This window comes from Ruditapes philippinarum, unplaced genomic scaffold, assembly GCF_026571515.1.
Source record: "Ruditapes philippinarum isolate M1 unplaced genomic scaffold, ASM2657151v2 ctg6257_1_1_1_1, whole genome shotgun sequence".
NCBI lineage: Eukaryota > Metazoa > Mollusca > Bivalvia > Venerida > Veneridae > Ruditapes > Ruditapes philippinarum.
The window spans coordinates 29,939-45,146 of record NW_026865778.1 but is presented as its reverse complement, the minus strand read 5'-3'; the positions used below and the strand labels follow the sequence as shown (position 1 = coordinate 45,146).

General features: G+C 33.1%; 1 protein-coding gene across 3 annotated transcripts in view; it reads left to right on the top strand.

Annotated features, from left to right (window-relative positions):
- The window catches only part of LOC132730291 (uncharacterized), a 29,446-nt gene extending 14,941 nt beyond the window's left edge, over window positions 1-14,505 (top strand). The window contains exons 8-13 of one of the 3 annotated variants that reach the window (XM_060716182.1): window positions 2,214-2,342; window positions 7,027-7,338; window positions 8,819-9,053; window positions 9,695-9,844; window positions 11,660-11,773; window positions 13,091-14,505. In XM_060716182.1, coding sequence (XP_060572165.1) covers window positions 2,214-2,342; window positions 7,027-7,338; window positions 8,819-9,053; window positions 9,695-9,844; window positions 11,660-11,773; window positions 13,091-13,950 — 1,800 coding nt within the window. In that variant the 3' untranslated portion in view covers window positions 13,951-14,505. The remainder of the gene's footprint in view (window positions 1-2,213; window positions 2,343-7,026; window positions 7,339-8,818; window positions 9,054-9,694; window positions 9,845-11,659; window positions 11,774-13,090) is intronic. The other 2 variants (XM_060716183.1, XM_060716181.1) reach the window with 2 other exon arrangements.
- Window positions 14,506-15,208: the final 703 nt, after the last annotated feature.

The window sequence follows — 15,208 nt, the reverse complement described above, 5'->3', positions numbered from 1 at the left end:
GCTGTAATGCTGTCTGTTCTGTAAACTAATAGGACAGTGGAATTAGGGGGCATTCATGCCTTATGGACACATTATTAGTTAATGTCAGCAGTTGATTAATTGGTTTCTTGCTGTGTAATTACTGTGTAATTGCTGTGATTAGAATCTAGGATTAATAGTTAATTTGGCTGACTGCCGAGATATCTTCTAAAAGTAGGGGCATCCGTGGCCGAGTGGTTAAGGTCGTTGAATTCAAACCGCTTGCCCCTCACCGCTGTGGGTTCGAATCCCAACAGTGACTTTGGATTCTTTCATGTGAGGAAGCTATCCAGCTAGCTTATGGAATGTTGGTGGTTCTACTCAGGTGCCTAGTTAGTGCCTGAAATAATGCACGGAAGGGCACCTGAGGTCTTCCTCCACCAGTAAAGCTGGAACGTCACCACATGACCTATACTGTGTTGATGTGACCTTCAACCCAATCAAACAAACAAAACCTTCTAAAAATATTGTTATCTCAAAATATTCTATCCTTGTTCCTTTAACATGTCCAATTAAAATGTCAAAAAGCCTCTTACAGGGCATCTGTGGCCATGTGGTTAATAACCACTTGCTTCTTACTGTTGGATTCTTTGATATGAGGAAGCTATCTTGTGGTATGTCGGTGGTTTTAATTAGGTGCCCGTTCGTATCTGAAATAATGCACAGAAGTGCACCTGAGGTCTTCCTCCACCAGTTCAGCTGGAAAGTGGCCTATACTTTTTTAGTGCAACATAAATTACAACAAAAACAAGAGTTTCATTGTGTATTTTAGTAAGTTAGGCTGGAAAGTTGCCATATGACCATTAAAGTGTTGGTGTGACTTTAAACCTTAACCAAAAAAGGAACACTCAAAAAAAGTTCCGTTTAAACAATAGCTTTGTTGATAAAATGAATAACCCTTGTATGCATATTTGATCAATGAAATAAATATTCAGTGACCTCACCAATATTTTCTGAATTTCTACATTCAATTTATCTGAGATGTTGCTTGTAAAATTTATAAAATCAAAATTTTCATAGAATGATTTGTTGTTTTAAGTTATTAGGCCTTTAACAACTTGACTTATAATAACTTTATTTCATGTTTATCAAAATGTTCAAAGAATTTAATTCCATGCAGAACTCTGGTTGCTATGGCAACTGAAAGAAAAACTTAAAAATCTTCTTATAGAAAACAGGAAGAGCTAGAGCTTAGATATTTGGCATGAAACATCGTCTAGTCAGTGTCTACCAAGTTGTAAATGCCCTGGGGTCGGTCATTAATTTTCCATATTTGTATATTGTAAAAACTTAAAAAATCTTTTAAAAATTCCCGAAAAGCTAGAGCTTAGATATTAAGCATGAAAGATCTTCTAGTGGGTGTCTACTAAGTTTGTTCAAATAAAAGCCCTTTGGTTAAATGGGCCCCGCCCCAGAGGTCATTGTTTTTCCCTTTATGTATATAGTAAAAAAAAATATAAAAAATCTTCTTTTAAAAAACCAAAAGAGCTAGAGCTAAGATATAGCATGAAACACCTTCTAATGGGTGTCTACCAAGTTTGTTCAAATAAGGGCCCTTGGGTTAAAATTAGCCCCGCTCGGGGTTCATTGATTTATTTATATGTGGAAAATGAAAAATTAAAAAATCTTCTTTTAAAAAACCCAAAGAGCTAGAGTTTAGATACTAAGCATGAAATATGTTCTAGTGAGAGTCTACCAGGTTTGAACAAATAAAAGCCCTGGGGTCAAAATTGACGCCACCCAGGGGGGGTCATTGTTTTTCCCTATATGTGTATAGTGAAAACTTAAAAAATCTTCTTATAAAAACCCCAAAGAGAAAGAGCTTAGATGCTTAGATATTTATCAGGAACAATCTTCTAATGGGTGTTACCAAGTTTGTTCAAATAAAAGCCCTTGGGTTAAAATTGGCCCCGCCCCGGGGGCCTATATACAGGTGAGCGATTTCAGGGCCATGATGGCCCTCTTGTATTGAAACTTCTTTACCTTTTTCATAAACTACATTTTGATCTTATGCAGAAGCACCTTCTGCAATCTCAAATATATTTTAAGGCTGGAAGTAGGCTTAAGTTTTGATCCTTTTGATTTAATAATTTGTTTTAAAATATCCAATCTTTAATATTTTCCTCATTTTGTTTGTACATAATTGTTTTGATATATGAACCTGTTTTCTGACATTTGTCCATTGTTATTTTCAGCAGGAAGCCCCTGATGAGGCTGTCCATCAAGTTGCTGTAACTCCGCCTGTGGTGACACAAGCCACACCTCCTCAATATTCAGAAGCCACCGCCCACACTGTGTATCATCAGGCCTATTCATCAGCTCAGGTATGATTGGATAAAGTGTTGTGTGCTTCTTGGTGTATCCACAGTAGCTAGAAAACTAGGCAAAACAAACTGTATTACCACACTCATATATAGACTGGTGAATAAGATATTAGACAGTATATACACATATTAATATAGTGCTATCTCTTTCTATATATATATATATTTGGTGTATATGTAAAATGTGTAACATACATACAGCAGAGTTCACATCTCCTACTGTGCAGAAATCTATATATACAGTACAATCTCGATTGAGTGGCCCTTAGCAGAGCAATAATTTCTCCACAGTGTAAGTTTCTCTTATAGTAAGACTTAATAACAAAGTTAGCCTCTCTAGAGCTATACTTCTGCACCAAAATTTTTGTCTTGGAATGGGGGTTGCACTACACAGCTTGTACTGTATACCAAAATTACTTGAAACAATTGAAATGTTTTAATAAAGGTAACTGTTGATCTTATTTTGTGTCCACTGTAGGAGAGAGTGTACTAGCTTAGCATGTTTATTATTCCACAAATCTGTTGTAAAATCACATTAATGAAAGTTTTTTGTACAGCATTTATGTTTCTTTGATTTCAAATACAAAAACGTCATCTTACCATTTTCTTTTTTAAACTGTTAAGTAAAATATTTGAGATTTTTTTTATCCTTTTATCGATAAATGACTGCTTATTTCAAAATTTGTATTTTATTCATCTTATTACAGGTTATTCAGTCTTTGTAATTGCTAAATTTGATTTGTTGCATTAGCACATTAAATAAGGATAAGAAATAAGTTTGTGAGCACAATCATCGCTTGATCTTCTAACAATAACACTCTTGAATAATTTGTTACAGAATATCTTATTGATGTTTTCTTATACATGGTTAATTCTTTAGCATTGAATAACAGAGATGCTTGTAGTTAAAACTATAGATATGGTCATGAGATTATGTAAACAATGTGATGAAGAGCCTTTGAGGGGGTGTCTGTGGCCGTGTGATTAAGAGTTAACTTCAAACCACTTGCCCCTCACTGCTGTGGGTTCGAATTCCCCCAGGGACTTTGGATGTGAGAAAGCTATCCAGCTAGCTAACGGAATGTCGGTGGTTTTACTCATGTGCCCATTTGTGTCTGAAATAATGTATGGAAGGGCACCCGAGGTCTTCCTCCACCAGTAAAGCTTGAAATTGCCATATGACCTAAACTGTGTTGGTGCGACATAAAACCCAACTAAAAAAAGAAAAGCTTTTAAAAAAATTATAGTACATAATGCCAGTAAAAACACATTTTTGCAGGTTTCTTCGTTAAAGGCAGCAGTATGCCTATATATTCATGTTACTTTGATATTAACCCCTTCCATGCTAAAATCTTTATGGACTTGTCCATCTTTCAACCAGGACAAAATCATTCATCATATTTTGGATTTTAGGGTTAAAGAAAATTTTTAAATTCGGTACTTACTTACTGACTAGCCAAGAGTACATGATCACATTGCATGTATTAGGAGAAAATTGTATTGTTTATGATCCCTTTAATTTTACTTTGAATAGGGGCTTACAATCATAGGATTTACCTTCAGGAGTTCCCTTTTTTATGCCATTTCTCATCATGCCTTATTTTCTTTACCAAATGTAGTAAATGTTTGTTATGTATGTATGACCCTTGTACATACCTTTACCCTTAGATACCCTTCACCTGTAAATAGAGTCATTAGGGTCAAGGCTACTGAGGCAATTGTTTAATTTTTTCTCTCTCCGCTATTTCTGATAGTTTAGACCGTATCTTGGAACTTCTTTCATGTATCACTGATATTCGTGTATTGATTTGTGTAAATTTTCTTGTGTGTCTTTTAAAAGAGATACAAAATGGCAGCTTTTCATATTAGTGTTATTTATTGCGAAAAAAAAATATGATAGTTCATGATGCTTTGTTTGTAAACTTAATCTCATCAACTCTAAAGAGTACACTGTGGCAGATATGCAAGTTTGTTTTTATTCATTTCATTGCAAACAGTGAAGAAATGAACGATAGTGCCTCTCAGAATTTATTTTGAATCTTTAAATAGATTTCTTATTGCCTTTGTTGTATGATGTCAGTTGACATGTTGTTTTTTGTTGTTTTTGTTTTATTATAATCTGTTATGTTATAGTTATTTAGAAGTCCATTTATGTTTTAAATACTTCTTTTTAAGCTTTAACCTGCTGATTTTGTGTAATGGATTTGCCCTGCTTTGAATTTGGAACAGTCCATTAAAAGTTTTAGGTATTTCAATATCAAAATACAAAAAATCAGCTACAAACAGTATAGAGCCTGATCAGACTGCTTGGGCATACAGACTTGCCCTGGCTTTATACTGATGACAAAGACTTATAAGTCCTGGTTCCAGCTGGTCAAGGGTTTAACAGTTAGAAAATTTTTAGTATTATAGCCACATGACCGCATTTTAATCTCAAAACTGAAACTATAAGGAATATAACCTGGGGATTCTGAAAAGGGAAATCTTTGACTCACAAGTCATAACAGAGTTATAATTGATAATGGAACTTTCAGTTTTGTTTCATGCATATATAACAGTTACAAAAGAACTGAGAGATTAAAAATTGTTTGGAAACGAGTCTTTATCTAAGGTATGGATTAGTACAAAAGAAAAAAAACAACATTGCCAATGTCTGTAGTCTAGGATTTACAATGCTTATTGACAAAATAAGGGTAATTTACACTATTCATTGTTTAAAACATCTGATAAGTCTTCAGTTATCATTCATTAAATTTGAATAAGTTGCTGTAATTGTTCTATTGTTGTCACAGTGGTTGTTTTGTAGAGTTTAGATATTCCAAACTTTGATAAGGGTCACTGTTTTCTTCTTGGATGACAGTTTTTCCATTATTGCTTGATTACCATTACAACCATGTACTTGTTTTTAGCTCCAAGTTCTTTATTAAACATTGAAAATATAAAGAACAAAACAATATATTTGACAAAATTGTCAACAATATATAACACAGTGTTAAAGTGCCCCTTATCAAATTTTGATTTATATATAATAATTATATCATAATTATTGAATGTTTTTGTGCCCCCCACTCTTGGGGCAGCATTTAGATTTGCCCTTGTTTGTAAAATGGCCAAATGAGTTTTGAAATTTGTTAATTTACTTTTTTGTTACCATGATGTCTTCCATGATGTACTTAAGAGCAGTGCTTTAATTTGTTTAGTTTACCATGTTTTGTTATTTACAAGTTCTTTTTCTTTTCTAGATAATCTATGAAATATTGTGTAATTTTTTTGTTGTTGTTTTTTTTTCTTTGTCTGAAATATTCCTTTTTTTACTGATTTATGTAAAAAGATTGGGTTTCACTATTTCTGTTTTGTCTGATCAGACAGGTTTGATCAGGGTGCTTGTCTTCTACTATATTGAATTTTATCTGTAAGTAACAGGGTCTGGGTTGGACCCCCTTGGAACTTGTTCAATTGGATATTGTATATCAAGTGGGTCATTTAAATAAAAAAAAAGAAAACAAGGCAAAAAAGAAAAGTGAAAATATGAATGATGAAAATTCAAATTAAAAACATAGAAAATGTTGTGTAAGAGAACTTTTGAATTCAAAATAAAGTTGTATAATTAAGTCACAAAACGCTTTTGTTGTTCTATTTTACTGAGTTTTTCTTGAATCAAGCATTTTAGTATATGGACTGTAATGCAGATTTTTTTGCTCATGTCTGTGCAGGTGACATTTCATATGACTGTAACCTAAAAAAAAATTGGCGAGGGGTACACATAATTACTTAGTAGTTGCCAGTTTGTCACTCCTTTTTTCTTTAGCGTATTCCAGCTTGATTAAGATCAATGTCAAGGTCATTTTGTTTAAAAAATAGATTTCCCCGGCCCTCTTCCTTCAAAATTAAACTTCCTTTTAGCTCTATTTTTTTCTGAACCTTTGTAACAGTGTCATTGGGGAGCCTTCATCAGTGTAACAATTTTTTTTGGGGCACAATCCAGTTGTTGACACCACTATTTTGGATGGTCGGTGAAGAGCAGATTTTGATATTGGATTGCTAGTACTTGGATCATCTTCCGGGTTAAAAGATGAATCTGGGGAATAAATCTTGTAACAGTGTGAGATTTGAAATATATTTTTTACTTGTTACATTGTGACCACATCCCTGGAGTTATCTCTTCATAGTTTCATTGGAAATACATTTTTTTACAGCACAAGAATTTTTATCTATTTTATGTATATTGATGAGAAACAGTAAGTTTTCATGATGATCATTGAATATAATGAGTGAGTGATATATTTAGTATCTCACTGATGAAGTATGATATGTTTTATATCCCTTTGAGTAACGATCTTACAGTGTTATACTATATGTTCCTCCATAAGTTAAATCTGTTCTCATTTGAAATGGAAATTGGACTTGCATCTTAATTAAATATTGAAAGATATCAACAGATAAATGGTAAGTGAGAAAAAAGTGTGTGGTCGATTTTAAATTTATTTAGTTATATGTAAAGGAAATTAAGAAAAAATTAAGAAAAATTAATTTCAGAACTTTTTTCTTTCGTATCTACTATCATAATTTGAAGTAACAAGTTCTCCAGAAGGGGTTTATATTTGCTTTTATTTTGCTTCTTCAGCATTTAAAAATGGTATTTTTGGTATACTTACGTTGTTTTTTTTTTCTGTATATTTTAAAGATGACGCCTGTGAAAGATTCGGTTACGGTACCGGAAATGATGTCAACCGAGGAGGAAGAAGAGGAACCGATGACTACCGAACACGAGAAAGTCTCGATAAATACCGAGGAGCGGCGCGGGTATTCAGAGAAAGCCAAACGTGCAGTGAGAAGAAAGACTCATTCACCAAAACGTCATCAGAAACCAACGGCGGACATGCCGATTCTCGATGAGAGATACGCGGCAAGTCTTCTGGAGTATTATAGTAAACATAAACCATATTACCCAACAGATTCTGACTTCAGTAGACATATAGAGGCAGAAGCTGCTAAGGTAGGCCTTTAGTTAACAAGATTTAAGAAACGTTTATCAAGACAAAAGCTTGATGCTTATTTGTATCATACTTGAGTCTGCTTTCTGGACAAATTGGTACTGGTGTCATATAAGGAAAGATAACTCAAGCCCCCATTTCCAGGGTTTAGAGGTACACATCTTAGGCACTAGACTACATCACCTAATCTTTTAGAAAAAGATCAGGATAATATTGAAAAAAAAAAAAGATTTTTCATCAACACTGTGTACATATGTATGAAAAAAAACCCGACTTAGTATAATTAATTTCTATTATGATTTGTAAATGAATTCTTTTTGTTATAATTATATTGCATTAGTGTCTTTAATTTTGTTGAATTCTACGATGCTAATAATGTTTTTATTGTTGTTTTTTTTTCTGAAATATATAGACATTCTAACAACTGCAAAATAAATGATTTTATTTATTACAGATTAAGACAGATTTAGTACACACATCTTTACAAATGATGTTTTTATATTATATGTTAAATTTTGTATGTACAGTGGGACCTGTCTAATCCGGATTCGTCCGGACCAGAAGAAAAGTTCGGATTAGAAAGGTTTTCGGATTAGAAAGGTTTCCGAATTAGAAGGTTCTTTTACATGTTTTTTCATGTTACATGTTTTTACAAAATAGTTTAGGGAAAGAAAACGGGATTGCATTTGAAATTGCATTTAGATATTTTATTTTTGCAGTCTCTTACCGTTCATTCTAATACATGATAATACAAAAATGAAAATAAATAAATAAGCAAAAAAATATTATGTCCTCAAGGGTAAGTTAACCTACGATGTAAAACAAGAGGCGGAGACATGATTAAATATTCGTACCAGCATTTTATCAATTTTTGTTTACTCTTATCCGATTCAGCGATTATCCGAATTCACTGACAGTCTCTATTAATTTTCATTGCTTAATCACGTATTATTGAATCCATTACAAAGGATTAAAAGATATTTTTATTGCATTATATCAAAATATTTATTGAAGGTGACGAAAAACAATCATTTAAGCAATTATAGAAGAAATGAAAGCAAGCTAAGTGTAATTTTCACACCTTCGCAGATCGTACGTTTCACCCATTAATCAAGAGTTTGGTGTATGTTTACACCTGCAAGATGTGCGATTATTTGTTATTTTTAAAGAAGGTGTGACATATGGCAAAATCTGTTCGGATCCGAGAGGTAAATTTTAGAGTAAAATAAGAACAAAAATTGAAAAAATCGTCCGGAATTCGGAGTACACAGGTTCCGGATCCGAAAGGTTTTTTACTATTGAAAATAGAACAAATAAAATCGTGACCGGAAACTTCGTTCTGATAAGAAAGGATTCTGGATTAGAAGGGTTCGGATTAGCAAGTCTCCACTGTACATGTATTTTCTCACTTAGTAATTTGACTTTAAACAATATCTCATAAGCTGCTCTGTTAACAACAAATTAACTAATTTTGATTTGCAGACTAATGCAGGGTTGATACTAGACGAGAAAGGTGTTCCAAATACATCAGTTAACCAGGCATTGGCGCAGGTTGCTGCCAGTCAACAGGCTGCAGTAAGTCAGGCTATAGCCCAGGCTGTAGCAAGTCATGCTGTTGGTAATCCAGAAGAGCCTTACAGTGCTGAGGTTGCTGCCATTGTACAAACTGTTGTTAGTGCACACATGGATGAGGTCCTGGCAGCTAGAAACTATCAAAGTATGTGCTTTAAATATTTTTTCATAAGCTTTTATAGAAGTTGAATAAGGCAAACATTTGGTCTATATTACTTTAACATCAGCAACAACTAATATTGTTATAAGAATATTTCACCAGCTGTCAGTACAGATTGGAATATCTAGATTGAGGGTAACTATTTACAGTGGAAATGAGGCTCTCAAGTACATAAAAAATGGTGCTTATTTGGTATTTAGTATCTTGATAAATTTTAGGGCATCCATGTGGGGTGGTTAAGGTCATTGACTTCAAACGTCATGCCTGTCAGCACTGTAGGCTAATGCCTTACCAGTGTCTTTAGATTCTTTCAGGAGAAAGCTATCAAACTGGCTTACGGAACATTGTTGGTTCTACTAAGGTACCTGTTTTTGCTTGGAGTAATCCACAATATCCTGCAATCTTCCTCTACCAGTAATGCTGAAAAGTTGCCATAATTATACTGAGTTTGTGCAATGTTAAACCCTATCAAAAAATAAAAAAAAAAGTTAAATATTTCATGATGTAAAATGAAAACTTTTAATGACATATAAAACTCATAGATAGCCTCATATTAAAAAGTCACTATAAACTTTGATGAGTTAGTTATTAGTTAAAAACATTTGATTATGTTTTTGTGGTACCAGTTGGACCAGAGTTACAATATCCTGTGGCAACTCAGACACCAGAGATAGAGGGAACCGTTGAAATTAAAACATCCAAAAAGAAGCCTAAAATACAGCAGAAAGAGAGAACACCTGAACAACAACAAGTTACTCTACAAAGATTTAAACAAAGTTTGTATACATGTTTCTTTTATATACTGTCAAACCTGTGCTATAGACTACTATAAGATTAAGGTCACCTGTATAAAGTAAACTTGGCACTAAGGACAAAGGTCATCAAAATGTTTTTACTGCAATGTTACATGTTTTTAACAGATATAATTTGCATGAAATTAAAGCCAAATACAGTCTACTCCACTTAAAACAAGATCGGTTTTAACGATGTACCGCTTACAACGTACATTCTACTGTGTCCCAGCCTTTTTCCTTCTATTTTGCTTTCATTTTTTATCGTTTATAAGGAGATTGGTTTTAGCGAGATATCGGTTACAACGTACATAATTTCGCCATACCATGCGTATTTGTCAGAATTTTAACGAGGTCACTTCATTTGCACCTCGTCTGCATCAGTTTGTCAACTTGACAAAAACAATGATGACCAAAATAAAGGTCAATTAAGGAAGAAATTATTGACTCGGGACGAGATAATGGGTCGAGCAATTAGCGATCAAATGTGTCAGCCTTGTTTTGTCAGCGCTCCAGGCTAAATTGTCCTTAAGGTGACGAAATGTCATTACAAAACAATTTCATTGAATGATTAGCATAAAGGAAGCAGCTAATTTCTTGTGATGTTATTCGGTGTTCGTGAGAAATGCACTGTGTGACTTTTGAAAACAAACTTTAAAATGTACATATTAATGAAAAAACACGCGGTTAGACGTAGGTTGTGTTTTCATGTTTTGTTTAAATTCTATGATAGCTAGATATATTTATATACATGTATATTTAAATAAAACAAAAACTTCTGATTGCAAAGAGTTACCTCCCATTATATACTCTTCAAAAAGGATGCACGCGAAAGTAGAAATAAATGATGCTCTACGGTGTCTGATTTCTCAATTTGTTCTGTCCCATTTATAACGAGACCCAGTTATAACGAGGAATCATCCGAAGTCCCGACGATCTCGTTGTATCCTGAGTGCACTGTATAAACCTTATATGGGTTAACAATACCAATTTAATATTGAAATTTTTCAAAAAAAATTTCATCTAACTAGCCAGCTCAACTTCAAGTATATATATATGGCCCTTTTAATAAAAAAAACCACCACCATTTATGAATGTGTAATATCATTTAAGATTAGTGTTTCAATATGCTTGTAAAATGTCTAGATTTTCTTACAGTCCTTTTTTGCATTGATGTATAAACACATTTCTTCAGCGAATAGTCTTATAGCTTGGTTTGACTGTACTTAGGAGTACTAATTATTATTTGAGAAAAAATGGAATAAAATGTTTAGGTTGTCACTACATTAGTATTATGCCATATCATTCAATATTTTAAATTTATTGCATTCTTCACATTTTCAACTTTATTAAAGTTGTTGACCTCAAACAATTTACCACTCACTGCTGTGGGATAGAATCCTGCCAGAGACTTTAGATTCTTACTTGTTAGAAAGCTATTCAGCTAGTTTACATAATGTCGGTGGTTTTATTCAGGTGCCTGTTTAGCCTTGAATAATGCCAGGAAGAGCACCTGAGGTTTTCCTCCACCAGTAAAGCAGGAAATTCACCATATGTTATGATCTTTACAATGTTAGTGTGACGTAAAAGCCAACCCCACCAAAAAAAACAATCTTTATTAAAATTTGAAAATTACCAAAAGACCTTAAGGCTTAACATTGTTGATATAAATTTAAATATAGAAGAAACATGTAATACTGGGAACTTGGATCATCCAAAGGACAGTTATAAATAGGTAAATTGTCAGCATTTGTTGAAATGATCTAGTATAATTGTTGAAAATTTATATTGATATTTTAGAACTTGCTGTGACATACCCTGGTGTTCAGGCTGTGGATGATGCTACATTATTATGTACATGTGGGGCTAAGGTAAAACTTGGTAGAGCCAGGATGCTGCATAATTACTCTAATTGTAAGTTAAAGTATTATACTCTAAAGAAATCATCAAGAAATGTATGGGTAGGTTTTCTAACACTTAGCCAACTGGAACCGAAAGTGATTAATCTTTGCCACCAGTATAGAGCTAGGCCAGCATGTATTTTGTGCAGTCTGACAAAGCTCTATACTGTTGGTTGGCAAATGTCCCTTTACAAATTCAGATAACAACAACAACAACAAAAACAACAGTATAACAACAAAGCAACATGAGAACAACAAGATTTCAGACTCTTACTCTAAAGCATTCTTAATTATTTTTAAGTTGATGTAACTGGGTTATTTAAACATTTCATTTTGAAAAATCTTAATTAAATTTTTTGTTTTTATCAAACCCATGTTAAGAAAAGTTGTTAGTTTTCACAATTTATTTCTGTATCATACTTTCTCTTTTACAATCTTAAGGAAAATATTGCCGAAACTTCACATTATCAAGAAAATCCTGCTTGTCTTACACAAATCTGAAAGCCCTGGGGCCCCTTTCCAGGTTCACACAGGTCTTGAAAAGTGCTTGAAAACAATCTATGTATTGAAAAGTGTTTGAATTGAGGGTGTCCTGATTGAACTTGATTGAGAAGCAATGAGAGAGGAATCACCCTCAAGGAAAATGCAGATAAGGTGTCTCAAGTGTACACTTGCTTTAAGATAGAAATCTTTACCCAACACTTTTATTGTTTGCTGGAAAGCTATTGCAGGACTTGTCCTTGAAAATGCAAACTTGGCCTTAAAAATGGCCTGTCCATGAATAATGCTTAAATTTAGTTGACAGATTTCTGTTTGAACCGTGAAGGAAGTAATATAGGGTATGAAAGCCCTGGTTGAATTGTCCCACATTCACAAAACACTGAATGGTCATTATCAGATTTTCATGATGTTGAGAAGTTGTTGTATTATGTCATTATAAGAAAAATTGTTTTTCCATAGCATCAGTGAGTTCAAAGATTATATGCAAACATAATATGAACAAACAAAAATTTCTGTTCCTCAACTTGTAAAATCCTTTAACTTTAATTGTGTTCAATTTTTAAAGAAAGATTCATTCCTTTAAGCTTTTATGCATCCCTTTATGCTAATCTTTTATATATAACCATAGATTTTTTTTAAAACTTTTCATACAAAAATTGAATTTTCATGCAAAATGTCAACATTTTTTAAAGGAGAATAAAATACGATCTCAACACCAGAATCTAATGTTTTTATATTTCAGATATTTTTTTCTTCTCTTTTAAATTTTTTTTAAAAAAAATTAAAAAGTTTATTTAGTTTGAAAATAACATTTCAATGAATGTTTCAGATCATTTGAAGAGATGTAATCATCCACCAGTCACTGTTACGAGAATAGAAGGTCACTCACCTTCAGCTACACCATTGTCTTATCATGGTTTGTACGGTCAGGGATCTCCCGGAGAGATCAATATTTCAACGTCTGGACCGAAGGTCATCGCCAAGGAGATGGAGAGTGCGGCATTCGCTGGCCTATCTGCTGCTGACAGAGAAACTATACAGAAACATTTCTTGTTAAATGTTCCCACACCATCATCAGACAACACCATAGTTGCTGGTTCAACATCGTCTACCCCGCCACAGAGTTTGGATTTAAGTATGCCTGTTTCGGGGCAGAGTGTTTTAAATATTCCTGCATCGAGTGCAGGGCCTAATGATTTATCTGTGTCAGTTTCAGGACAGAATGGTCTCAGTGTTTCAGAATCCTTGGCAGAAAATATGTCATCTACAATGGTCAGTGATTTAGCTCACACAGAAAGTTCTGTAAGTGTTTTAAATGTGCCTCTGCCAGGGCAGAGTACGACTTTACTGGAGAATTCACGGGTTGTGTCTGAGAGTGGAGATTTAACAGCAGTGACTATAAGAAGAGATTCTGACCTTGGTAATGCTCAGTCATTAGATTTGAGTGTTCAGACTTCCTCGGGACCCTCGGTTCTTATCGAACACCAGCCAGGCTCGGACTTGAGGGTCCAGATTCCTGGCTCTATAGCCACAAGTATTGCTGAGTACAGTGGCGAACTGCCTGACTTGTCAGCCATGAATGCCCTGGCATTGATACAGGGCAAAACTGATCAGCCAATAGAAACATCCGACACAAATGACCAAGAAAACGCAGTGAGTGAAGAACCAATCAATTTGGCTGACTCATAAAATGATCTGTGTCATTGATATTTTTGCTTTATGTTCAAACATTACAGTACCATTTGATAAATATATATATATATATTTTTGTGTTAAATTTTGTAATGAAATTTATGTTGTGATATTTATTAGTAAGTGTGCTAGACGAATTACTTGTTAACAGATCTATTTTTTTTGTTTTTGTATTATTTTTTGTTTGTTTTTAACACCAAAGTTTTGGATTATAAAAATCAAAACCATGTATTTACAAAAAAAGAAGAAATATTTTCTTTTATTTTAACCTTTGAACTTGTGATTTTTCACATTTTAAGACAAGGTTTCTTGTTTCACTAGATAGACTTTTGAATTGAGTTGTAAATGAATAAAATGTTATGTAGTGATAGTTTATGATGTACCTTTTTTATACAATTTTGACATAATGGAGTTCTGCAAGATAGGAAGGCTTTTAATGTGTGTTTTAAGGTAAATGCTACATTGAACTGATTTTTATGGTAAGAAAGTTTAAATACAGAAGTTTAAATTTATACAAAAAAGTGTATTTTCTCTGAGAAAGATTGAATTCAGGCAAATAGTATGTATTTTCTCTGAGAAAGATCAAATTTAGACAAGTAGAGTGTATTTCCTCTAAGAAAGATCAAATTCAGAAAAATAGAGTGTATGTTTTATAAGGAAGATTAAATTCAGACAAATAAGAGTGTATGTTCTATAAGAAAGGTTAAATTCTGACAAAAAAGAGTGTATGTTCTATAACACTGTATAAGAAATATCAAATTTAGACAAATAGAGTTTATTTTCTATAACTTAGTATAAGAAAGATTAAATTCAGGCACAAAAGTGTATTTTCTATAAGAAAGATCAAAGTCTGACAAATAGAGTTTATCAATTATAAAAAAGATTAAATTAAGACAAAAAGAATGCATTTTTGCTATATTGTCTTGCCATAAATCGAAACGATCTCTAATGTGTTGTGACCTAAATTCTAACAGGAATAAGTTAAGTGATAATAAAGTTGTAAATATTTTTATTTGTATTAAAGAGTATGAGGATGCTTTGAGAGCCTTCCCATCTTGCAATGCTACATTACAATAACATGATTACATTTTTCTCATCTCATTGTTGTAATGTTTGTAAATAGTTTACTCGGAGCGAAAGGTTATCATAGAAGTGTATGGACAGGATAGTATTTGGTTTTGATGGTATGACAATATTAGTAAAACAATTTTTTCTGTGATTTATCTATCAAAATTTGATCGAAAATGATTAATCT